This window comes from Hydra viridissima, unplaced genomic scaffold, assembly GCF_058129835.1.
Source record: "Hydra viridissima isolate aposymbiotic clone 2 unplaced genomic scaffold, HvirCarnegie_v1 scaffold_10, whole genome shotgun sequence".
NCBI lineage: Eukaryota > Metazoa > Cnidaria > Hydrozoa > Anthoathecata > Hydridae > Hydra > Hydra viridissima.
In genome coordinates, this window is record NW_028324309.1 from 7,833,586 (window position 1) to 7,860,221 (window position 26,636).

The 26,636-nt window shown below is 30.8% G+C and overlaps 1 protein-coding gene, 2 long non-coding RNA genes and 2 pseudogenes across 7 annotated transcripts; 1 reads left to right on the forward strand and 4 right to left on the reverse strand.

Moving 5' to 3' along the window:
* Positions 1-8,812: 8,812 nt before the first annotated feature.
* LOC149882955 (uncharacterized) lies at positions 8,813-10,284 on the forward strand (annotated as a pseudogene).
* A 2,220-nt stretch (positions 10,285-12,504) lies between these two features.
* On the reverse strand, positions 12,505-13,578 carry LOC149882956 (uncharacterized). The gene is made up of 3 exons (XR_016456513.1): positions 13,200-13,578; positions 12,865-12,923; positions 12,505-12,685 (listed from the first exon to the last, which is right to left on the reverse strand). It is a non-coding gene; the product is annotated as an uncharacterized LOC149882956 (long non-coding RNA).
* A 344-nt stretch (positions 13,579-13,922) lies between these two features.
* On the reverse strand, positions 13,923-18,246 carry LOC149882957 (uncharacterized; annotated as a pseudogene). The gene is made up of 8 exons (XR_016456535.1): positions 17,951-18,246; positions 17,759-17,860; positions 15,946-16,021; positions 15,478-15,761; positions 14,992-15,327; positions 14,703-14,896; positions 14,408-14,556; positions 13,923-14,303 (listed from the first exon to the last, which is right to left on the reverse strand). The product of XR_016456535.1 is annotated as an uncharacterized LOC149882957 (transcript).
* A 67-nt stretch (positions 18,247-18,313) lies between these two features.
* LOC149882958 (uncharacterized) lies at positions 18,314-19,098 on the reverse strand. The gene is made up of 2 exons (XM_090100832.1): positions 18,902-19,098; positions 18,314-18,741 (listed from the first exon to the last, which is right to left on the reverse strand). The coding sequence occupies exons 1-2, from the start codon at positions 18,961-18,963 to the stop codon at positions 18,435-18,437; spliced, it is 369 nt and encodes a 122-aa protein (XP_089956958.1). The 5' UTR covers positions 18,964-19,098; the 3' UTR covers positions 18,314-18,434.
* A 1,115-nt stretch (positions 19,099-20,213) lies between these two features.
* On the reverse strand, positions 20,214-23,595 carry LOC149882959 (uncharacterized). 4 transcript variants are annotated; one of them, XR_016456539.1, is made up of 4 exons: positions 23,309-23,595; positions 22,718-22,760; positions 20,931-21,048; positions 20,214-20,420 (listed from the first exon to the last, which is right to left on the reverse strand). It is a non-coding gene; the product is annotated as an uncharacterized LOC149882959 (long non-coding RNA). The 4 variants fall into 4 exon arrangements; XR_016456538.1 differs by having other exon boundaries at positions 23,194-23,595; XR_016456536.1 differs by lacking the exon at positions 22,718-22,760 and having other exon boundaries at positions 20,219-20,420; positions 23,194-23,588.
* Between the last annotated feature and the right edge of the window lie 3,041 nt (positions 23,596-26,636).

Here is a 26,636-nt window from a genome sequence, read left to right on the forward strand (position 1 = left end):
CGTTTATCTCTTTTTGAGTAGGGTTTGGAATGGAGTTCATTTCTTCAAGCATCATTTGATCTGCCAAATTTCTGCTTTGAACGTCGTTTAAATATTTATAAGCTAAATCGTGATGGTATGCTGCATTGTCCACTCGATCTACCGGTTTGCTCCACTCTTGATACATGTCTGTGGATGTGAGTCTTTTGTCCAAGTTTGTGCCAGGTCCTGCAAAATTCATTCCTGGAATGTGCATTTCTCCTGGAAATTTTGCCCATGGAAGCTTTATTTTTTTTGAAAAATTGTTAATCGTTTCTACCAAGTCTCCTCCTTTTGCCGCATGCGAAGAAACAAACTTACATTTGGTCGTTCCGCAAACGTTACAAGCCCCTTTAACCATATGCCTGTTGTTTTTTGTGATTTCGTTTCTCAAATGATTCGTTTCTGTTTTCCTTTTGCATTTAACACAATACATTTTATTTAAAAAAAATATTTTTAGACTAAAAATGGAAGTGTCTGATTTGTCATGGAATATTGGAAAAATCAAAAGAAACAACAACAAGCTTTTACCGAGAAGCATTCGAGGAATCATCGTTGGGAAATCCGGATGTGGAAAAACAACGTTGCTTCTCAATTTATTGCTCAGACCTGGATGGTTGGATTATAACCATTTGCAAGTTTTTGGAAAATCTCTTTTCCAACCCGAGTACAAAATACTAAAAAGTTCGTTCGAAAAAAAATTACCAAAAAAAATAATTCTCGACTTGTTCAAGGTACAAACCGAAATTGAAAAATTGAAACTAGATCCTGAATGTGTTATCAACGATCTTTCAAAAAATTTTTCCGAAACCGAGGGCATGGAGTGCGAATTTTTTGAAACGGCTGACGATGTGCCTAATCCTGAAGATCTTGATTCATCCAAAAACAATTTAATGATCTTTGACGATTTGCAATTGACCAAACAAAACAAATGTGAAAAATATTACATCCGAGGAAGACACTCTAACGTCGACTGCTTTTACCTCGCTCAAAATTATTTCATGCTCCCAAGACAAACGATCAGAGAAAACACCAACTTTATTTGCCTCTTCCCTCAAGACTCAAAAAACATTGATCACATTTATCGAGATCATGTATCTACCGATATGAAAATAGAAGATTTTAAAGCCTTTTGCAATCATTGCTGGTCTGAACCTCACGGATTTGCGGTGATTGATTTGTCGTCAAAAAAAGACAATGGAAAATATCGAAGCGGATTTGACACTTTTTATTTTCCAAAAGAAGCCATTTAAAAAATGTTACATAATAAAAAATGTCAAGCATAATCATCGACGTGGATGGAAATTCCAACGTAATCATAACAGAATTTTTAGACAAAATCGTTTTTGACAAAGGAAAAACTTATGAAATGGCTTTTTTTGGGCTTGAGACGTACAACAGCTTTCCAAACATCATCAGCAAAAACAATTCTTTCCGGTATAGCATGAACAATGGAGTTCATTGGGAAAACGTCGTCATTCCAGACGGTAGCTACGACATCAAAGACATCAACAATTATTTACAAAAGACTGTCTCAAACACAATAAAAAATTATGCGTCTCAAAGCTCCAGCTACGTCACAGCAAATAAAATCAGCTACTCTCCCGATAACATAAAAATAGAAGCCAATTTAAACACTTTAAAATCAAGCATCACACTTGGAATGAATTATTTGATGGATTTGAACGTGGATAACAGCATCGCCCCACTTTTAGGATTTACAAAAAGACAATTGGACTCCAATTCAACATACGAGTCTGACGATATTGTTAGAATTTCAAGCATCAACACGATCAGAATCCTCAACAACGTCATCGGGTCTGCTTACGTCAACGGAACCCCACTCAATTGCATCTACTCTTTTTATCCAGCTGTTGGTCCTGGTTTTAAAATCATCGAAAGACCCACTCATTTGACTTTCCTCCCTGTTAAGGTTCCAGAAATTTCTACAATGATCACTCGCGTTGTTGATCAAAATGGAAATTTGGTTGATTTTCGTGGAGAGGACATTACAATCCGTTATCTCATTCGAGAAGTGAAATAAATATTTTTTCTCACATTTAAAAATGAGCAAATATGTTAGTGTTAAATTAAATGTGTCTCAGGGACAGATTGAAAAAATAAAAAAATCAATGATAGCAGGTAAACCTGTGAGCATCCGTATTTCAAAAGATGATTTTAATGGAAACGACGTTTTACTTGTAACACAAAATCAACATCGAAAACTTTTGGACGCTCTCCATCGAGGAGTTGGAGTCACCATTAAAATGAGCAAAACCCAATTGGAACATAACGCAAATGTGAAAGGAGGATTTATTGGAGCTCTTCTACCTTTATTAGGTATGTTGGGTAGTACACTTGCAACAAGAGTAGTTCCAGCTCTTGCCTTCGGATTGTTAGCAGGCGTAGGATCTTCTGCAGGTTCTGCTATGGTTGATAAAATTGCAGGAAGAGGTATCGTTTATTTGAAAAAGAATGGAAATGGAATGAAAATGGGAACGCACAGAGGAAACGGATTATTTTTAACACCCTGGCCTAAAGGAGGATCATTCAAAGACGGAGTTTACGTTAAAAGCGGAAGAGGATATGAATCTATCGGAGCTGGTTTGCTTCTCGGACCAAACTCACCCTTTAATAGCATTCCCTTTTTAGGTGCTATTCTATGAATAAACTCTTGTAAATTGTACAAAGAAAAAAAACTTTTTAAAATGATATAAATAAATTTTTTCTTGCTATAAAAAATGACATACTCCTTTAAATATTTTGATAAAAGATCAAACAGCTACCATACATACAGCTCCGAAAATTATGATCAATATATCAGAAAACGTATTCATCTTGATAAAGATTCCAAAGCAGTTTGTAGAGAGTTTAAAGCATATCTACAGTATAAAAAATTGTTAAAAGAAATAGAAAAATTAAATGAACTAAAAAAAGGTAAAATAGAGTCGTGGAAATATGATCAGATGCGCATAATGAGAATTGAAGAAAAAGAACAAAATTTAAATTATCAAAAACAAATGCTAGCAAGACATTATAAATATAAAATTAAAAAACCTGCCCCGTCTGAACTCTTAGATTCACATTAAAAACTATTTTATATATTTTCAGATATATAAAATTTACATCTTCACAATATATACGTCACTATCGTTTACCGTAGAATAGAAAAATACGATGATCAACACAAAAACAACATGCACAAAGAATTAGAGAAACGCGGAGAGAAAAATATAAACATCTTTTTCCATACTTGAACTACAAAGAATAAATTAAGTCATTCACAACCTTTTTTTCATTATGTCATCTCATTATCAAAATCCACAAAAATGGAAATACGCAAAAATACCCATGAGCATGCGCAAAAAATATCCATGAGCATGCGCAAAAAATATCCATGAGCATGCGCAAAAATACCCATGAGCATGCGCAAAACATGACGCCATCTTGAATTCATTAAGTATTTAACAAAAATGTTAATGCGCCAGAATCGGCAAGTCTTAGTAGTTCCCTTGGCCCTATTTTCTTGTATCCTGTCATGCTGAGCACGAAAATGACAAAGACAATCAACAGAGAGGCTGGCAAGTACCGGATTTGGCGACAAAACCCCGTTTTTGGCTCAATTTCCATACAAAACCTCGAAATTTGGGCCAAATGTGGCAAAATTCGAGGCTTTCACCAACTCCCATTGGATCCCTTGGCCATATTCTGTTGTATCCTGTCAGGCTGAGCAAAAAAATGCGCAATGGCATCAAGCAATTCAGTGGTAAGTACCGATTTTTGCGACAAATGCACAGAAATGCTTAGAATTTGCTTGTAATGTCAATTCTGTGATTATTTCGTCAAATTGGAGCCTTTCACCGAGATTTCTTGGAGCCTTTGGACATATTCTGTTGTAACCTATCAGGCTGAGCACGAAAATGACAAAGACAATCAACAGAGAGGCTGGCAAGTACCGGATTTGGCGACAAAACCCCGTTTTTAGCTCATTTTCCATACAAAACGTCGAAATTTGGCCCAAATGTGGCGAAATTCGAGTCTTTCAGCAACTCCTCTTGGATCCCTTGGCCCTATTTTCTTGTATCCTGTCAGGCTGAGCACGAAAATGACAAAGACAATCAACAGAGTGGCTGGCAAGTATCGGATTTGGCGACAAAACCCCGTTTTTGGCTCAATTTCCATACAAAACGTCGAAATTTGGGCCAAATGTGGCCAAATTCGAAGCTTTCACCGACTCCCATTGGATCCCTTGGCCATATTCTGTTGTATCCTGTCAGGCTGAGCAAAAAAATGCCCAAGGGCATCAAGCAATTCAGTGGTAAGTACCGATTTTTGCGAAAAATGCACAGAAATGCTTAGAATTTGCTTGTAATGTCGATTCTGTGATTATTTCGTCAAATTGGAGCCTTTCACCGAGATTTCTTGGATCCTTTGGACATATTCTGTTGTAACCTATCAGGTTGAGCACGAAAATGACAAAGACAATCAACAGAGAGGCTGGCAAGTACCGGATTTTGCGACAAAACCCCGTTTTTGGCTCAATTTCCATACAAAACGTCGAAATTTAGGCCAAATGTGGCCAAATTCGAGACTTTCACCGACTCCCATTGGATCCCTTGGCCATATTCTGTTGTATCCTGTCAGGCTGAGCACGAAAATGACAAAGACAATCAACAGAGAGCCTGGCAAGTACCGGATTTGGCGACAAAACCCCGTTTTTGGCTCAATTTCCATACAAAACGTCGAAATTTAGGCCAAATGTGGCCAAATTCGAGGCTTTCACCAACTCCTCTTGGATCCCTTGGCCCTATTTTCTTGTATCCTGTCAGACTGAGCACGAAAATGACAAAGACAATATACAGAGAGGCTGGCAAGTACCGGATTTGGCGACAAAACCCCGTTTTTGGCTCAATTTCCATACAAAACGTCGAAATTTAGGCCAAATGTGGCCAAATTCGAGGCTTTCACCGACTCCTCTTGGATCCCTTGGCCCTATTTTCTTGTATCCTGTCAGGCTGAGCACGAAAATGACAAAGACAATCAACAGAGAGGCTGGCAAGTACCGGATTTGGCGACAAAACCCCGTTTTTGGCTCAATTTCCATACAAAACGTCGAAATTCGGGCAAAATGTGGCCAAATTCGAGGCTTTCACCGACTCCCATTGGATCCCTTGGCCATATTCTGTTGTATCCTGTCAGACTGAGCAAAAAAATGCCCAAGGGCATCAAGCAATTCAGTGGTAAGTACCGAATTTTGCGACAAATGCACAGAAATGAATTTGCTTGTAATGTCAATTCTGTGATTATTTCGTCAAATTGGAGCCTTTCACCGAGATTTCCTGGAGCCTTTGGACATATTCTGTTGTAACCTATCAGGCCGAGCACGAAAATGACAAAGACAATCAACAGAGAGGCTAACAAGTACCGGATGTGGCGACAAAACCCCGTTTTTGGCTCAATTTCCATACAAAACGTCGAAATTTGGGCCAAATATGGCCAAATTCGAAGCTTTCACCGACTCCTCTTGGATCCCTTGGCCCTATTTTCTTGTATCCTGTCAGACTGAGCACGAAAATGACAAAGACAATCAACAGAGAGGCTGGCAAGTACCGGATTTGGCGACAAAACCCCGTTTTTGGCTCAATTTCCATACAAAACGTCGAAATTTGGGCCAAATGTGGCCAAATTCGATATTTTCACCGACTCCCATGGGATCCCTTGGCCATATTCTGTTGTATCCTGTCAGGCTGAGCAAAAAAATGCTCAAGGGCATCAAGCAATTCAGTGGTAAGTACCGATTTTTGCGACAAATGCACAGAAATGCTTATAATTTGCTTGTTATGTCGATTCTGTGATTATTTTGTCAAATTGGAGCCTTTCACCGAGATTTCTTGGAGCCTTTGGACATATTCTGTTGTAACCTATCAGGCTGAGCACGAAAATGACAAAGACAATCAACAGAGAGGCTGGCAAGTACCGGATTTGGCGACAAAACCCCGTTTTTGGCTCAATTTCCATACAAAACGTCGAATTTTGGGCCAAATGTGGCCAAATTCGAGGCTTTCACCGACTCCCATTGGATCCCTTGGCCATATTCTGTTGTATCCTGTCAGGCTGAGCAAAAAAATGACCAAGGGCATCAAGCAATTCAGTGGTATGTACCGATTTTTGCGACAAATGCACAGAAATGCTTAAAATTTGCTTGTAATGTCTATTCTGTGATTATTTCGTCAAATTGGAGCCTTTCACCGAGATTTCTTGGAGCCTTTGGACATATTCTGTTGTAACCTATCAGGCTGAGCACGAAAATGACAAAGACAATCAACAGAGAGGCTGGCAAGTACCGGATTTGGCGACAAAACCCCGTTTTTGGCTCAATTTCCATACAAAACGTCGAAATTTGGGCCAAATGTGGCCAAATTCGAGGCTTTCACCGACTCCTCTTGGATCCCTCGGCCCTATTTTTTTGTATCCTGTCAGGCTGAGCACGAAAATGACAAAGACAATCAACAGAGAGGCTGGCAAGTACCGGATTTGGCGACAAAACCCCGTTTTTGGCTCAATTTTCATACAAAACGTCGAAATTTGGGCCAAATGTGGCCAAATTCGAGGCTTTCACCGACTCCCATTGGATCCCTTGGCCATATTCTGTTGTATCCTGTCAGGCTGAGCAAAAAAATGCCCAAGGGCATCAAGCAATTCAGTGGTAAGTACCGAATTTTGCGACAAATGCACAGAAATGAATTTGCTTGTAATGTCAATTCTGTGATTATTTCGTCAAATTGGAGCCTTTCACCGAGATTTCCTGGAGCCTTTGGACATATTCTGTTGTAACCTATCAGGCCGAGCACGAAAATGACAAAGACAATCAACAGAGAGGCTAACAAGTACCGGATGTGGCGACAAAACCCCGTTTTTGGCTCAATTTCCATACAAAACGTCGAAATTTGGGCCAAATATGGCCAAATTCGAAGCTTTCACCGACTCCTCTTGGATCCCTTGGCCCTATTTTCTTGTATCCTGTCAGACTGAGCACGAAAATGACAAAGACAATCAACAGAGAGGCTGGCAAGTACCGGATTTGGCGACAAAACCCCGTTTTTGGCTCAATTTCCATACAAAACGTCGAAATTTGGGCCAAATGTGGCCAAATTCGATATTTTCACCGACTCCCATTGGATCCCTTGGCCATATTCTGTTGTATCCTGTCAGGCTGAGCAAAAAAATGCTCAAGGGCATCAAGCAATTCAGTGGTAAGTACCGATTTTTGCGACAAATGCACAGAAATGCTTATAATTTGCTTGTTATGTCGATTCTGTGATTATTTTGTCAAATTGGAGCCTTTCACCGAGATTTCTTGGAGCCTTTGGACATATTCTGTTGTAACCTATCAGGCTGAGCACGAAAATGACAAAGACAATCAACAGAGAGGCTGGCAAGTACCGGATTTGGCGACAAAACCCCGTTTTTGGCTCAATTTCCATACAAAACGTCGAATTTTGGGCCAAATGTGGCCAAATTCGAGGCTTTCACCGACTCCCATTGGATCCCTTGGCCATATTCTGTTGTATCCTGTCAGGCTGAGCAAAAAAATGACCAAGGGCATCAAGCAATTCAGTGGTATGTACCGATTTTTGCGACAAATGCACAGAAATGCTTAAAATTTGCTTGTAATGTCTATTCTGTGATTATTTCGTCAAATTGGAGCCTTTCACCGAGATTTCTTGGAGCCTTTGGACATATTCTGTTGTAACCTATCAGGCTGAGCACGAAAATGACAAAGACAATCAACAGAGAGGCTGGCAAGTACCGGATTTGGCGACAAAACCCCGTTTTTGGCTCAATTTCCATACAAAACGTCGAAATTTGGGCCAAATGTGGCCAAATTCGAGGCTTTCACCGACTCCTCTTGGATCCCTCGGCCCTATTTTTTTGTATCCTGTCAGGCTGAGCACGAAAATGACAAAGACAATCAACAGAGAGGCTGGCAAGTACCGGATTTGGCGACAAAACCCCGTTTTTGGCTCAATTTTCATACAAAACGTCGAAATTTGGGCCAAATGTGGCCAAATTCGAGGCTTTCACCGACTCCCATTGGATCCCTTGGCCATATTCTGTTGTATCCTGTCAGGCTGAGCAAAAAAATGCCCAAGGGCATCAAGCAATTCAGTGGTAAGTACCGATTTTTGCGACAAATGCACAGAAATGCTTAGAATTTGCTTGTAATGTCAATTCTGTGATTATTTCGTCAAATTGGAGTTTTTCACCGAGATTTCTTGGAGCCTTTGGACATATTCTGTTGTAACCTATCAGGCTGAGCACGAAAATGACAAAGACAATCAACAGAGAGGCTTGTAAGTACCGGATTTGGCGACAAAACACCGTTTTTCGCTCAATTTCCATACAAAACGTCGAAATTCGGGCCAAATGTGGCCAAATTCGAGGCTTTCACCGACTCCCATTGGATCCCTTGGCCATATTCTGTTGTATCCTATCAGGCTGAGCAAAAAAATGCCCAAGGGCATCAAGCCATTCAGTGGTAAGTACCGAATTTGGCGATAAATGCACAGAAATGCTTAGAATTTGCTTGTAATGTCAATTCTGTGATTATTTCGTCAAGTTGGAGCCTTTCACTGAGATTTCTTGGAGCCTTTGGACATTTTCTGTTGTAACCTATCAGGCTGAGCACGAAAATGACAAAGACAATCAACAGAGAGGCTGGCAAATACCGGATTTGGCGACAAAACCCCGTTTTTGGCTCAATTTCCATACAAAACGTCGAAATTTGGGTCAAATGTGGCCAAATTCGAGGCTTTCACCGACTCCTCTTGGATCCCTTGGCCATTTCTTGTTAAGTATTTTAAGCATTTTCCCTAACTTTACAACATTAACCAGCAATCTTATTTCCAATAATGAAGCTATTCCACATCCTCAAAGTAATAACAATGAGTCTAGCTATGTTTTAATTGATGTTGATATTATTGTAGAAATTCTTTTCTTAGTTGAAACATGCCCTGACTGTGAGAGCATGTTTATCAACATGAATATATATCATAAAAATAAAAGGTTTAAGTTCTTTCTTGCTATTGAGTTGCACTGTTTATGAATACAAAGTTCTATACCAGTAAAAGGGTGTTAAGTAAAATTTTTTAAAAATCTTTTGACATAAATTTACTTTCAGTAATTGAAATACGTGAAATTGGAAAAGGACATAGTGCATTAGAAAAACCATGTGATTTTTTAAACCTTCCACCTCCACTTCAAAAACCACATTTAATGATGTTCAAAATAAAATATCGCTATTATGTAAATATGTTGCAACACAATCGATGATCAATGCAGCTCTTGAGTTTACAGTAAGAGATGATACTGGAATTTCAGATATTACTGTTTCTTGTGATGGCACATGGCAGAAACGAGGAAATAGCTCTTTAAATGGTAAAGTAACTATTACTGTAGTTAAAACAGGAAAATGCCTTAACTATCGTGTTCGCACAAAAAAATGTAAAGCTTGTGAACTCTGGGAGTATAAGTTTAATTTTGATGAGTATGTAGAGTTTATGCAAAAACATAAGAATGACTGTCACTTTAATCATACTGGATCTGCCAGAACTATGGAACCAGCAGGACTTGTCGCGTGTTTTAATGCTTCTGTTTTAGAAAGAGAATTAAGATATATAAATTATCTTGGAGACGGTGACTCTAAAGCATTTTCCGACATGTTTAAATTCTGTTTCAAAAACAGAATCCATATGATGGAAAAAAAATAATCAAACTTGAATGTGTAGGTCATATTTTAAAAAAAGAGTTGGAGCAAGACTAAGAAAGTTAAAAGCAACTAATAAAAGCTTATTAAGTGATGGTAAAAGATTAGGGGGTGTTGGTCGTTTTACAGACAAAAAAATTAACAAGTTACAAAATTATTTTAGAATTGCGATTCGTCAATGCTGTGGGAAGTCTGTTTATGAACTAAAAAAGGCTATTGGAGCTGTATTATTTCATTGCTCTGAGGCATCATTTTCTAATGTAAGACATGCAATGTGTACTCAAACAATTTACACTTGGTGCAAATACCAAGCAGACAAAATTGTTAAAACAAATGTTTATAAAGAAAAACCAGGACTGCCTACTGTTTTAGGGGAAATAATTAAACCAATATTTATTGATTTATCTGATGAAAACTTGTTAGAAAGTTGTCTTCAAGGAAAAACTCAAAACAATAATGAAGCCTTAAAAAAAACTTTTGTATGGTACTTAAAAAATTAGAACTCATGAAAAACTTAGTTTACAACTGCTAATACATTGAGGAGTATTTACAAATCTTTAGAATTAAAATGAGAGCTTATTTGATATTTTAACATGTTTTTTTCTATGTTGGTTGTCTTAAATTGCTGATTTCTCAGAATGGCATTTTTTAGCACGCTGCGATAAATAACTAGGGAACTACCTGTTATGGTGCTTTAAACTTTTGTACAGTTGTAATAGCATATGATGAACTCATTGAAGCAGTATATTTTTTTAACATTTTTTTTTTTTTTTTACAGAGTTGTGGGCTCCAAAAGGGGGCTGTTTTGGGGTAAACTTTGACCCATCTGTATATGTTGTATCTCCTTGGTGCTTTAAGATAACTGTATAACTTTGCTTCCATGAGTTCTTTGATATATTATAAGTAAATACTAAAAGTTTGAGTTTTATAGCATCTACCATTGTCTCAATATTTCTCGCAGCGCCTTTTGACTTTTTGAGGTTTTGCAACCCAAAACATGGGTCCGTATGTGAAAGTTTAATTTTCTTTTTTTTTTCTAATCTTTAAATGCGTTATGCAAATTTATAATATCATCTTAAAAAATCAATATTTTTTGGTTAAAATAAGCGATTTTAGAATTTTGACCATACTACCACCTTAAAACTGTTTTATAATTGAAGGGCTCAGTGGAAAAAGTACTTAAGTTACATTTTTTCAAAAATGAGTTAAGACCGGTATATTATTTGATTACCTCCCCTAAACCATCCCTGTAAATTTAGGGCATGGAAAAAGTATCGAAGTAGCTTAAATCGAATACAATACATCAGCTGTTTTGGTAAAATTTTGAAGAAAAAGTTCTTAATTGCTGATCTTTAGGGAAAAAAGTTCTTAACTGTTACCAACCAATCACAAAATTACTGCCAGCCAATAAGAATGCACCAAAGAGTCACACCCTTCCTGTTACTTTCAACAACAATGGCTGACACCGTAGTTGAGAAAAGTGAAAACAAAACTGGGAAAAAAAGAAAATCTACACCAAATAAATGGTCAAAGACTGCAATAAAGCGTGCCAAAGCTTCAGGTATGTTGTTTATTGAGTAATCAAAATAATGAAATTAAAGATAGCTATGTATACTAACTTATATTTTAAAAAAAAAATCACTTTACTTTAAATCATGTCATGAGGCATGATGCTATAATTTCGGCTTCCATGCTGTACAGACTGTACTCAGTACTGTTATCACTGCAGAATTTCGGCGATTTGAGGACTTTATTATTAATATTATGTAAAATCTAGATCTAGTCTGTTTTAAATTATACGTATATTAGCCTTAGTTATTTATTTCTATTGAATTAAACAGTTCTCAGTTCTATTTTTAAATAGTAGGCCCTATCTTAATTTGATTTTTTTTAAATTCATAGTTTATAGATCTAGTTACTAGATTTAGTATTAGCCTATCTATACTATTAGTATTACGCCCTCTTCACCTCACTCATTTTATGTTGTAGCCTAATGTAAAATGTAAACTTTATATTTACAGGCGATGCGCACAAAAACCACGTGGGAAAGGATGTTGATGAAAGGAGCCAGCACTATGTGGACTGCAGGTGCAAATTCCTAGAGAAGTTTAACGATGGAGAAAAGAGTAATATTTTAAAAGAATTTAATGAGCTTGCCGAACATGAGAAACAAAACATTTAAGGGGTTGCATTTCTGTAAAAGAAGAAAACACTATTAGGCGAAAACAGATTCAGGCAGTCCCCAAAACATTCCGTAGCAGCTACAGCTACACAATAAAAGAAACTGGCTCTCCTATACCTGCCCAGTGGGCACAAGAACGTTTTGCAAACGTTTTTTAAAGGTCCCGTGAAACGTTTTTTAATGGTTTTTTGAACGTTCATATGAAACGGTGACCGGACGTTTTCCTAAAAACGTTTTGCAAACGTTTTTTAAAGGTCCCGTGAAACGTTTTTTAATGGTTTTTTGAACGTTCATATGAAACGGTGACCGGACGTTTTCCTAAAAACGTTTTTTGAACGTTTTTTAAAGGTCTCACGAAAACGTTTTTTTGATGGGTTTTTATTGTGTAAATGAAACGTTTTAATCTTTTCAAGAATTATCCTAAATGGATTTATTTAAGTATAAGTTATTTCAGTAAATAACTTATGTTATGCAGAAAAAAAATCTTTTACAAACGAAAATTTAGGAGCAACAGCCTTGATCCCGATAATTTAATAAATTTCTAAATGTTGAATTTTCTGTTTATTTATAATATAAGCATACAAAAAAAGCATACATTTACAAATAAGCCTACAAAAACGTAATAAAATAATTGTTACACTGTTCTGTCAAGAGCTCTCTTCAAATGATCTTCAACTTATCGACCGAATCGAACTTCGTTGTATGTGACACCAGTGTTTCTAAAAACAGAAATACTATAGAAATCTTTCATGGATTCCAACTAGCACATATAAAGGGTGTTACTTGAACAAACATTTATACTCATGGTAAATTCTACACTTTACTTTTAGTTTATTTAACAATTTTTTTAACCTTGTTATAATTTGATTATGTAATAAAATAAAAAAAAAAAAAAAACCTGATGAAAGTTCCTCATAACAATAAATTCAAGTGATGCTTCTTGGGTAGATTTTTAAACTTGATGAAAAAAAACTTCATATATTATTTATTAACGTTGGAAATACTTTCAAACTTGATAAAAAATATTTATTTACAAAAAATGTTTAATAAAACCAGATGACATTCTTTGATAAACTTACATTCAGCAACTTTTTGCACTTTAAAAATAGGACTTGCTTCTCTTATGTGCAAATAACTGTGATATGCTGCACTGTTTAATTCAAATATGAATAGAAATAGCTTCATACATTTATTAAAAAATTTATTTATAGAATATTTTTAACTCAAACATACCTTGCATTCATTTGCTTGTAACTATGTCTGCACCTTTGATACTCATAATTGCGAATAATAATTTTAACAACTGATTCTTAAAAGCATTTAGGCTTTCAGCATTTACCATCTCACCTGGTAGGCAATTCCAGCTGTCGATAACTCAATTTGAGAAGAAGTTACTTCTGTTATTATTTGATCAAACTATCTCTTTCACAAATCAACTTCTATGACTGTGGCGAGATGCAGAACGCATCGGAGTGTGGTGCCAGTTAACAGTTTCTTTACTATACTCGATTTTAAAAAGCTGTATTAAGACTCTACAATGATATCTTTCTTTGTAGGTGGTCATTTTTAAATACTTAAAATGAAATCTTAAAAAAAAATTACATGCAATATATATATATTTATATCTATGTATGTATATATATATATATATATACATATATATATATATATATATATATATATATATATATATATATATATATATATATATATATATATATATTATATATATACATATATATAAATGTATATATATTTATATATATAAATATATATATATATTTATATATATATAAATATATACACACACACACACACACACACATATATCACTTACAAATTTACCAAAAAGTTATAGCTCTGGGACAAACAGATTATTTGGGACATTTTTGTGTGCACATAAAATTTTTGTCTCTTTAAGTAAATTTTTTTGTAAAAAAAACAGTCGTGGTAAAGAACTTGTAAAATAATAAACTAATTGAGAAAAAAATTACAATTAAAACGTTTATTAACGTGTTTAAACATAAATCTTGCTCAAGCGACCATTAATTGTTTACTAAACATTTGCAAAACATTCTCGTGCCCACTGAGTAAAAAACATTTTGTATCTATAAGTTAAATAACTTATGTTATCCAAAAAAAAAGTCCTTAACAAAAAGAAACTTAGGTGTAACACTAAGACTTTTAAAGTTTATTTATTTTGTATTCATTTATAATGTGAACATAAAAATACTAAATAAACTATTTGTTATTCTATTCGATCTGGAGCTCTTTTCAAATGGTCACCTATTAACTTATCAACCAAAACAGATTTTGTTGAATGTGACACTAATGTTTCTAAAATATAAAATAAATTTATGCATTTTAAAGCACATACAAAAGCGGTTTCATACACACACTTCCACAAGAAAAAAAATTTTATATCAATATTTAAAAATTACCAATAATAGCTTTATACAATAATGTTTTTCTAAATGATCTTTTGCCATGTCTCCCTGCTTTGTTAAATAGCGATTGAACACTTTTAGACATAAACTTTATTAACTGAGGCTGAAATCGAACTACCACCTATTTGTTTAAGTTGACGGACCTACAAAAGTTATAGAATATCATTATCAATATCACTACTATTTTTTTAATTGACAAAAAAAATTATAAAATTAACAATGCCATTCAATTAGATTTATTTAGAAAAGCACCATATATTATATATATTATTATATACAAAAACCATACCAACAAATGAAACTTTTCTTTATCATTTAAAAATGTTTCTCTTTCATCAAACTCTCTTATATCATTTGATTTACAAATATAAAATAAGGTTTCTTCAGGCTCAGTTCTTCTTCCCAGCTTTTCCATTGAACATAAAGATTTTTGTATTTCAGATTTTAAACTTGCTAACTCCATAAATATTGCATATTGAAAACCTAATATAAATAAGTTAGAACTAATTTAATAAAAATTTTATATAAACTCAATAGAATCATAGTTTCAATACAAGGTTCAATAAATATTAACATACGCCTTTCATCCATTGCTTTAAAGCTAGCTGGTGGTTCATCATAAAAAAAAGTACCACCAATCCCTCTTGGAATGGTTTTTTGAACTGGTTCCAAAAACAAATCATGTTGACAAACAGAGGACAAACTAGATTGACTTTTATTGATTTGATATGATTTTGAATTCAAAACGTTCTCTTCTTGATATTTCTGAGTAGATACTATCTTAGGATGTTTTCTAGGAGATTTACAAAATGATGTTGAAGAAAATAATGGCGATTCAGCAACCTTTTCAACTGTAATGTCAGGACTACTTTCTCTAACCCAAAGACGATTGCAATATGTTTCACTATTGCATTCTAAAATTGATATTAAAAAATGAATACACAAGACTGTATTACTTTAATAAGGTACTTGCAATAAAGTACCTAAATAAAGAAAACTGACAAAACTAATTTTAAAAAAACATTTTAAAGTTTAAAAGCATGTGTATTAAATTTACAAAATACCTGCTTCTTGAAAATCAGAATTTGAAGACTCAGAGTCAAACTTCATGCAAATATCACACATCTCCTTTGTTCCCTTGTCAAGATTTATTTTTAACAATATATATTCTCCCCACCCTTTATCAGGTGAAAACCAATTACTAATATAGTAGTTTATTTGTTTTTTGTCTTTCGGAGGCCAATATACAATACTTTTGAGTTCATCTACCCAATGCACAGGTACAGTCATTTTCTTTTGTTTTTCATCTTCAATGATAGTCACTACAGAATAAAGTCTTTTTATTGGGCTAAAATCAAAAACAAAAAAATGAAAAAATGATCCATAGATTTTCTGATGTCAACATATAAGATTGTTTATTATTACAGTTAATATAAATAAACAGACTTTATATAATAAAAAATAAAAAAAAATTTATTAGCAACATTTATAATGAAGAATTTATTTTAAAACTGTTCTCTCATCAAACTTACCTTGTATTGGGTTGTGATCGCTTCCTTGTGACTGTTCTTGCTTCTTTAATATTCATAATTGAGAGCAGCTCCTTAACTTTCGAAGTAAATTGTGAAAGATTCATATATATATATATATATATATATATATATATATATATATATATATATATATATATATATATATATATATATATATATATCTGTGTGTGTGTGTGTGTGTGTGTGTGTGTGTGTGTGTGTGTGTGTGTGTGTGTGTGTGTGTGTGTGTGTGTGTGTGTGTGTGTGTGTGTGTGTGTGTGTGTGTGTGTGTGTGTGTGTGTGTGTGTGGGCCACCAAAGATATAAGAAAATACTTATATGGCTATAGTAAAGAGTAAAAAAAGTAAAAGCAATTATACTAATAATAATACTAATAATAATAATACTAATAAAAATAATAATAATAATAATAATAATAATAATAATAATAATAATAATAATAATAATAATAATAATAATAATAATAATAATAATAATAATAATAATAATAATAATAATAATAATAATAATAATAATAATAATAATAATAATAATAATAATAATAATAATAATAATAATAATAATAATAATAATAATAATAATAATAATAATAATAATAATAATAATAATAATAATAATAATAATAATAATAATAATAATAATAATAATAATAATAATAATAATAATAATAATAATAATAATAATAATAATAACAATACTACTACTAATAATAATAATATATATGTATATATAAAATATATACATATATATATAAATTCCTTTAGTTAACTAACACAACTCTAGTGTATAGCATGTATTGAACATTAAAAGTAGATATAGATAATTACAAAGTTTAGCTTAGCATATGTTGTGCAACAGTTTACTAATAACAAAGCCATCTTTTATTGGTAAACAAACACATTTGTTAACTAAAGTATCTTTATGTTTAACTCTGACAACATGTCGAACATTACTTCTTAAGAAATATACATCTATATCCTTTGAGTTTAAAAAGTGTGTAAAATAATTATCCATACAATCTTTTCTATAATAGAAGCACGAGTATTGATCATTCCCTAAATTAACTTTTATGAAAACCACACCATGTTTGGTTAAGAAGCAACCATCTTTTAAGTTGGTATTAATTTTGGTTTTTTTTTGCTCAAACCTATTAAAAATATTGATTTCATCAAGCCTTTTACATATTTGTGATATAGGATTATGTTTAGATCGAACTAATCTTTTAATCTGCTATAAGAAATTTTCAAACGGAAAAGCAGATAAACTGTCAAGCGGAGCATTGTAAAACGCAACATCATCACATATATGCAGAAGACTATGTATGTTATAAACACAAAATAGTTGACCAAATATTTCGGTTCAGTTTATAACAAAATATTTAATCAACTGACGAGCATTCTCTAAATTTGATTTTCGAAACTCAGCATTACTATCACATAAAATCCGTATTGATATTGATAAACTTAAAAAATGTTTATATGTATGCAAATCAATGATGTCTTTTAACACTATCATGCCGTAATATAGTAAAAAAGAACGTAATTCTGTTGCTTTCCATCTATCTAAATCAGAGAGAGACCTAGGCTGTCTAGCAAAATCACTGGGCAATTTTCCATTTAGCTGCAATAAACTGTTTGAAATTTGGTCTAACATGTTTAAAGAAATTTTTCCATGATTAGTTCCTTTAATCCCACCCTTAAAAAAATATAGAATTCTCCGAGTAGCTCCTAAACAAACAAGGTGCATATAGTCCAAAGTAAACATGTTTATAAAATCAAGGGAATTTATTTCACTGAATATAGACTTTTCATGTTGGTGACATCTTCCATTGTGATCTCTGTTAGCATAAGTATAATCAAGAAATTCAATATTTGTACGCAAATCTACATTTACTTCTATATGAGAAAAAACAATTCGATTTAATATACATCTTCCAACAATAGTACATCGTTCACAAGAATGATAACCGGTATGATTAACTATACCTTTTAATAAGGAGCGAGCAGGGGCATCACAAATAAAAGCATAAATTTGAACCATGTAACTTTTGTCATTAACTACAAATGGAGAGCTTGTTAGTATTTTTAATTCATCTGAAAAATCTTTTAAAAATAAATGACATTTAGGTTTAATTGATCCACAATACATTCCAATCAAAAACGGATTGTAACCTTTAATACGACCAACAATAGGCCACAGCTGTGTAGAGCTGGATTTGTACAGTGGTAAACCATCTATATTAAAGCTTAAAGAAATGTTAACATCAAGAATTGAATGATAAATTATTTGATTAGTGATCTGTTTTTTTAATCCAAGATATATATAATTTCCACCATCAACATTTTTGGAACAAATACTTCTTTTTGTTTTTAATAAGGTTCTACAATCCAAAGGCACTTTAAACTTATATTCAAAAAATATAGCTAAAATTTCATTAGTGCATTGTCGCGTACAGTTGTTTTTAAGTGACTATTCCTTAATTTTTGAGCATAACAATAGATCATATTCTATTTTATTATCAGATACCACATATCTAGAGTCAGAAAGACTGTTACTACTTTCCTCAAGTGCTGAATTTTGAGATAAATTATGATACTTAAGATCATCACTCTGAGATTTTGGTAACTTAAACTCGTCAAAATTAGATTCAATGAAATCATTATTAAATTCTGTTTTCACTTCAACAGTCGGATAATTATCGCTTTGGGCAACTAAAAAATTTTGATGATTATTTCCAAACTTTTCTAGAACTGCATTTCTTTTTTTTCTCCATATACTAAAATAGCAGTTTTTATCTCATTTACATTTCATAAATATATAGTTAAAAAACTTAATTCATTTAAAATTAAAAATTAAATAAATTAAATAAATAAAAATTAAAAATAAAATAAAAAAAAATTAAAGAGCATATTATAAAACATGCTCTTTAAAAATACCTTGAATTTGGTTGAGATTGTTTTCTTGCAACTTTTTCTTTGCTACTCATTACTAAGAACATATGCACAAAAATCTTTGTATTACATTATATCTATAAATTACAGTAACAAATATAAAAACTACAAATTAGAAATTAATAGTTAGAAATGTACTAAATTGTTGTTAAAATTGAATAATTTTATTTTAATACTTTATAATAAAGTGTGTATTACAAATACTAAAAAATTTAAAATTTTATACACTAAATAAAAAAAAAAAAAAAAACTACTTTTATATATATATATATATATATATATATATATATATATATATATATATATATATATATATATATATATATATATATATATATATAACTCTAATTAGTAAAATCTCATCCACTGTAAGCTGGAGATGCTTCATGCAATAATTTATACTATGTGAAAAACCTCAAAAATTAACTTTACAAATCATATAAACAAAAATAGCTTATTTATTAATTGTTTTCAATTCAAATATACCTTGTATAAGTTTATGATCATTTCCTTGTAACTAGAATTGCTTCCTTGTTGCTCATAATTGAAAACGGTAGTTTAACTTCCTTATTATATATATATATATATATATATATATATATATATATATATATATATATATATATATATATATATATATATATATCTTTGTTGTTCAATTTTGTCTAATGTTACGCATGCGCAGTTAGGCGTTTACAGTTTTCAAAAAGCGTTTTTTAAAGGTTTTTCTAAGGTCCCGCAAAATTATAAATTGAATAAAAAAAAAAATTTTATCAAAACGTTTATCAAACGTTTTTAAAACGTTTTACAAATATATTCGTCGTTCAACCGACCATTAAACGTTTACTAAACGTTTGCAAAACGTTCCTGTGCCCACTGGGTGTGTGCAAAAATGCTTTTTCCCAGTGGGCACAAGAACGTTTTGCAAACGTTTTTTAAAGGTCCCGTGAAACGTTTTTTAATGGTTTTTTGAACGTTTAAATGAAACGGTGACCGGACGTTTTCCTAAAAACGTTTTTTGAACGTTTTCTAAGCGTCTCACAAAAACGTTTTTTAATGGTTTTTTGAACGTTCATATGAAACGGTGACCGGACGTTTTCCTAAAAACGTTTTTTGAACGTTTTTTAAAGGTCTCACGAAAACCTTTTTTGATGGGTTTTTATTTTATGTAAATGAAACGTTTTAACCTTTTCAAGAATTATCCTAAATGCATTTATTTAAGTATAAGTTATTTCAGTAAATAAGTTATGTTATGCAGAAAAAAAATCTTTTACAAATGAAAATTTAGGAGCAACAGCCTAGATCACGATAATTTAATAAATTTCTAAAAGTTTAATTTTTTGTTTATTTAAAATATAAGCATACAAAAAAAAAGCATACATTTACAAATAAGCCTACAAAAACGTTATAAAATAATTGTTATGCAATTCTGTCAAGAGCTCTCTTCAAATGATCTTCAACTTATCGACCGAATCGAACTTCGTTGTATGTGACACCAGTGTTTCTAAAAACAGAACTACTATAGAAATCTTTCATGGATTCCAACTAGCACATATAAAGGGTGTTACTTGAACACACATTTATACTCATGGTAAATTCTACACTTCACTTTTAGTTTATTTAACAATTTTTTTAACCTTGTTATAATTTGATTATGTAATAAAATAAAATAAAAAAGCCTGATGAAAGTTCCTCATAACAATAAATTCAAGTGATGCTTCATGGGTAGTTTTTTAAACTTGATGAAAAAAAACTTCATATATTATTTATTAATGTTGGAAATACTTTCAAACTTGATAAAAAATATTTATTTACAAAAAATGTTTAATAAAACCAGATGACATTCTTTGATAAACTTACATTCAGAAACTTTTTGCACTTTAATAATAGGACTTGCTTCTCTTATGTGCAAATAACTGTGACATGTTGCACTGTTTCATTCAAATATGAATAGAAATAGCTTCATATATTTATTAAAAAATTTATTTATCTAATATTTTTAACTCAAACATACCTTGCATTTATTTGCTTGTAACAATGTCTGCACCTTTGATACTCATAATACTCATCAAAATTAGGTTCAATGAAATCATTAATAAATTTCGTTTTTACTTCTATTTTTTCTCCATACACTAAAATAGTAATTTTTATCTCATTTACATTTCATATATATATACTAATTTTATTATAAAAAACGCCCTTTAAAATAACTTAAATTTGGTTGAGATTGTTTTCTTGCAACTATTTCTTTGCTACTCAATACTGAGAACATATGCACAAAAATCTTTGTATTATATTATATCTATAACAGTAACAAATACAAAAACTACAAGTTAGAAATTAAATGAAATGCACTAAATTGTTGTAAAAAGTGAATAACTTTATTTTAATACTTTATAATAAAATGTGTATAACAAAAACTAAAAAATGTAAAATTTCATACATTAAATAAAAAAAAACAACAAAAAAACTGCTTTTATATTTATATATAAATATATATATATAATTTTTATAAAAATTATATATATATATATATACTTCATAATAGCAGCGCTATTAAATGCACTTGAGATATTTGATATTGTTGTTTTAGGTTGAAAAAAAACCTGTTAAAGTAGAAAAAGTATGCCTGATGTCACTCTAGTGTGTGTATATATATATATATATATATATATATATATATATATATATATATATATATATATATATATATATATATATATATATATATATATATATATATATATATATAATTTTTACCATTAAATGTCAAATTTAAATAAAAAAGAAATTAATTTAGAAGATTAAAAAAAGTTTAAAAATTGTAAATAAAAGGTGTTTAATTGATAAATTGCCTGCCCAAACCAAAACCCTCAGTCAATCTAGCAAGACTCCTTATATGTTCTAACTATATATCTGTATATATACATATGTATATTTATGCATTTATTTAAAAATATGTATATATATTTATTATAAATTTATTTTTATACATTGATGCTTATTATATATCAAAATACAACAATCACAAAAGAAATATATAGGCTATGCAGTTATCTATCTACTTTATTATAGCTATATAATACCATAATACAAATTAATAGATTAATAATTCTACTATAATAATTTACTTTATTAATATTATAATATTATATAAAAATAATTTTATATGACCATATAAAAAATCATAAAGTGTATAACAGTTATATTTAAAAAAGTTTTATTAAAAAAACTTGTAGAGCATTTATATGAAGGCATTCCATGTTCTTGTAAAGCATACACATGTGTAAGTAAATGATTACAGTTTGTAAGATAAGGGTTGTGAAGCCATTTTTATAGGTCCTGCAAAAATATTGTACGAAGTAAAAATTATTATTAACTTAAGAAGTTTTTAAAATATTTTTTAAAGGATTTAATTTCCAATCGTTACTCGGGCAAACATCAAACATTTCTGTGTCCTTAGGAAACATCCATGTTCTGTACTCTATTTTTTTCCCATTATTTTTCATGCATCCTATCAGGAGTTCAGTTTAAATGATTTCTAATCAACTTATACACCAAACTATATTTTGTTTGTGAAACTTTTAACAACAACAGCAACAAAGAATTCTACATAAATTTTTTATAAACTGCGTTTAACTTGCTCGTGTAAAGGGTGTTACATATACACACATTTATAAAAGTAATTTATTGAGGGAAAATCACACTTTAAACATTATGTTAATAATTTTACAAAAGTAATATAATTAATTACAAAATTTAAAAAAATTTAAATTTGAAAAAAATAAAAAAAGTTATTACTTTAAAAGTTTTAAATTCCCAGTTCTTAGGTAGTCTTTTTTAACTTGTAAAAAAAATAAATAATATATTATTTTTAACTTATTAAAAATACATACATATTTTTTAACTTAATCAAGATAAAATGTTGAATAAAAACAGAAAAATTACAATTAACACATTTTTTGACAAACTTATATTCAACAACTTTTTACACTGCAATATATGGACTTACTTCTCTTATATGCAAACAAATGTGATATGCTACATCATTACATTCAAACAAATGCAAAAAAAGATCATTTTTTATCAACTAAATAGTCTACTATAATCTAAATAGTCTAAAAAGTCTACTAAATTTACAGTCATTTTTTAAATTTTAAATCTTCAATAATACTGCGTAATAAAGAATTTTTACTTAGCTAAAAACATGTAAGTGCTCAATAATTTTATAGAAATATTATCCTATGAATGTCATTATGGAAAAAAAGTGTTTTTACTTGTACATAGGTTGTAAAACTGTTTCTAGCTGGAGTAGAACAGTCCTCCTAGAAATAGCTACATACATTAATAATAAAAATAAAAAAATAAAAAATTTTTATAATTCAAACTTACCTTGTAATAGGTTCTGACTATTTTTATGTAACTACAATTGCTTCCTTGTTGCTTATATTTGAGGATGGTAGTTTAACTTTAGTTATGGCAGTTTAGTATATACATACATACATACATACATACATACATACATACATACATACATACATACATACATACATACATACATACATACATACATACATACATACATACATACACAGGGTTGGACTGGCTTGAAAAACCGGCCCGGGAAAATTGGTCAAGGTAGCCCACTTCATTGTATGTTGCATAAATTTTATATATAAATATATATATATATATATATATATATATATAAATATAAATATATATATATATATATATATATATATATATATATATATATATATATATATATATATATATATATATATATATATATATATATATATATATATATATATATATATATATATATATATATATATATATATATATATATATATATATATACAAATATGGCTATTTCCACGATGGAAATTTTGTGTTTAAAAATTTCTTTTTTCAAAAGATTTTTTTTCTTTAATTGTAGTTTAAACACCTTAAAATTATTGTTAAAATATATTTTGAGTAGAAAATATTTGAACCGAGTAGATAAATTTGATGAATGTTAGCAACTGTTTTTTCTTTTTATTATTCGAAAAAGTGAGTAAAATTTGAGGGCAAGTTATTGCAATATTTTAAACAAAACATATCCATATTTTTGTTTAGAAAGAATCTTTGACATTATATATGTCTTGAGTGAAAACACCTTTAGTCTTTAAAAATAATTCAAGTGTTTTTTTATCACATACACATCTGTAAAAATTAGGTTGCGTCACTGAACTAAAAGCTAAAAAAGTTTAATTATCACAATAAAAATAGGCTTTAAAACGAGATTTTTTTAGAAATTATATATTTTAATGTAAACTTTTCATAATTACTAAAAAAAAGTGGGTCAAAAAACATTATATTAACTTATAGTAGTAGTTTAAATGCTGTTGCGTCACTGAGCCCATCAACGTGATAATTAGCGTTTTATAAAATTATTGTTTATTGTTATTTAAAGTATAAAAAAAAAAAATTAATCTTCTCTGCCTAAATATTGATAAAAATAAATATTTCTAAAACACTGCTGTTAGTTGGAGTCTAGAAATAGTAGACACCATCGCTATTCAATATTAACTAGTATAGCAACTTTTTCATCGTTTGACTAGTCGATGCCAAGACATCAATTATTGCATCGTTATTAATTCTCGGAAGAACGTCTTTTTCACAAGACATCAGCATGATTGACTGTAAACTTGACTGGCTCATCAAATTTCTTAATCTGTTCAAAATATGTTTCAATTTCGAAAATGACCTTTCGCAAGCAACTTGTGATGAGGATTATGTCAGCACAACTTTTTAAGCCAGAAACAAATTTGAATACGCAAGACTATGCAAGTTAAACTTCTGGAGGACAAAATAACAACAAAAAATACATTTTTTGCAAGATTTGCATTTATTTCTGTGGCTGTCACTGTTTTCCACTTCTGGGATTGTAAAGACAGTTTCAGATTCTTCGGATTTACATTGTTACATGTTGTCCGAGACACAGTGAGATACTTCCGTGTCAAATATCAAGTTATATTCATCTTCAAGAGTTATTTCGAAACTTTCCCATTTCCTTGCAAAGTCCGATAATTCCGTTTAAAGCTGATCTTTTGTTACACTAGCATCAAACTTTCTGAGCAACCCACTCAGATGCTGCAATCTGCTACTAGGCATTTTTTTCAAAATTTTTGCAAAATTTCTTGGATCTAAACAAGATAAATCAGCATATAGACTACCATGCTCTGAGAATCTCTATTTTAAACTTCTGATTACTTGATTCATTACCATGTTGTGAACATTGATACGAAATTTATCTTTTGCACTTTCAAGTAGTTGATTTGCTCTGATTCTTTTCTCTTTCAAACCAGTCTGAACTTTAATTTACATTTTATTTGGATAATATAATGTAGCCTAACTAAAAATATAATACAATTTTTATGCCAACCGGCCCACCGGGAATCTCCCGGTATCCCGGCGGCCCAGTCCAAGCCTGTACATACATACATACATACATACATACATACATACATACATACATACATACATACATACATACATACATACATACATACATACATACATACATACATACATACATATATATATATATATATATATATATATATATATATATATATATATATATATATATATATATATATATATATATATATATATATATATATATATATATATATATATATATATATATATATATATATATATATATATATATATATATATATATATATATATATATATATATATATATATATATCATATAATATAATATAAGTGAGAAACCTCAAAAATTAACTTTGCTTATATGCTTACATATATATCTTTGTTGTTCAAATTTGTCTAATATTACGCATGCGCAGTTAGTCGTTTACAGTTTTCAAAAAGCGTTTTTTAAAGGTTTTTCTAAGGTCCCGCAAAAGTAATAAAAAAAAGTCTTATTAAAACGTTTATCAAACGTTTTTAAAACATTTTACCAATATATTCGACGTTCAACCGACCATTAAATGTTTACTAAACATTTGCAAAACGTTCCTGTGTCCACTGGGTTGTGCTCTTCACGGTATTAAGGAATCACGTCTGAAAAAAAAAGTCCTTGACTTTGAAGAACCCCTACAAGACTTAAGAGGAAAGCATGGCCATCACAAAAAACATAATGATGAGATTCGCCAAGCAATCCGTCAACATATTTCTTCATTTCCTGCAAGAGAAAGCCACTATTCTCGAGCAGACAATAGAAAAAGGACCTACCTAACCTCTGACCTTAACATTTCTGAGATGTTTAGGTTGTTTTTGGAACAACACCCAGACATGAAAACTATCGCCAAAGAATGGATCTACAGAGATATTTATAACTATGAATTTAATATCAGTTTTGGGTTTCCACACACAGATGTGTGTGACACATGTGAAAAACTTAATGCTGATATTAAATCTACCACTGTCAACAGAAATAATGATTTGGTGTTAAAACTGAGAACTGAACATGAAGTTCACAAAAGAAAAGGGGATGCCTTCTACGAGCAGATAAGAGAGGACAAGCATCTTGCTCTTTCTACTGATGATACTCAAGTCATAGCTATGGATTTTCAAAAGAACCTGCTTCTACCTGTTACTGGGATTGGTCAGGAATACTACAAAAGACAGCTGGCTGTGCATAACCTTGGCATTCATGATGTTTGCTCTGGAAATGCTTCGATGTACATTTATGCCG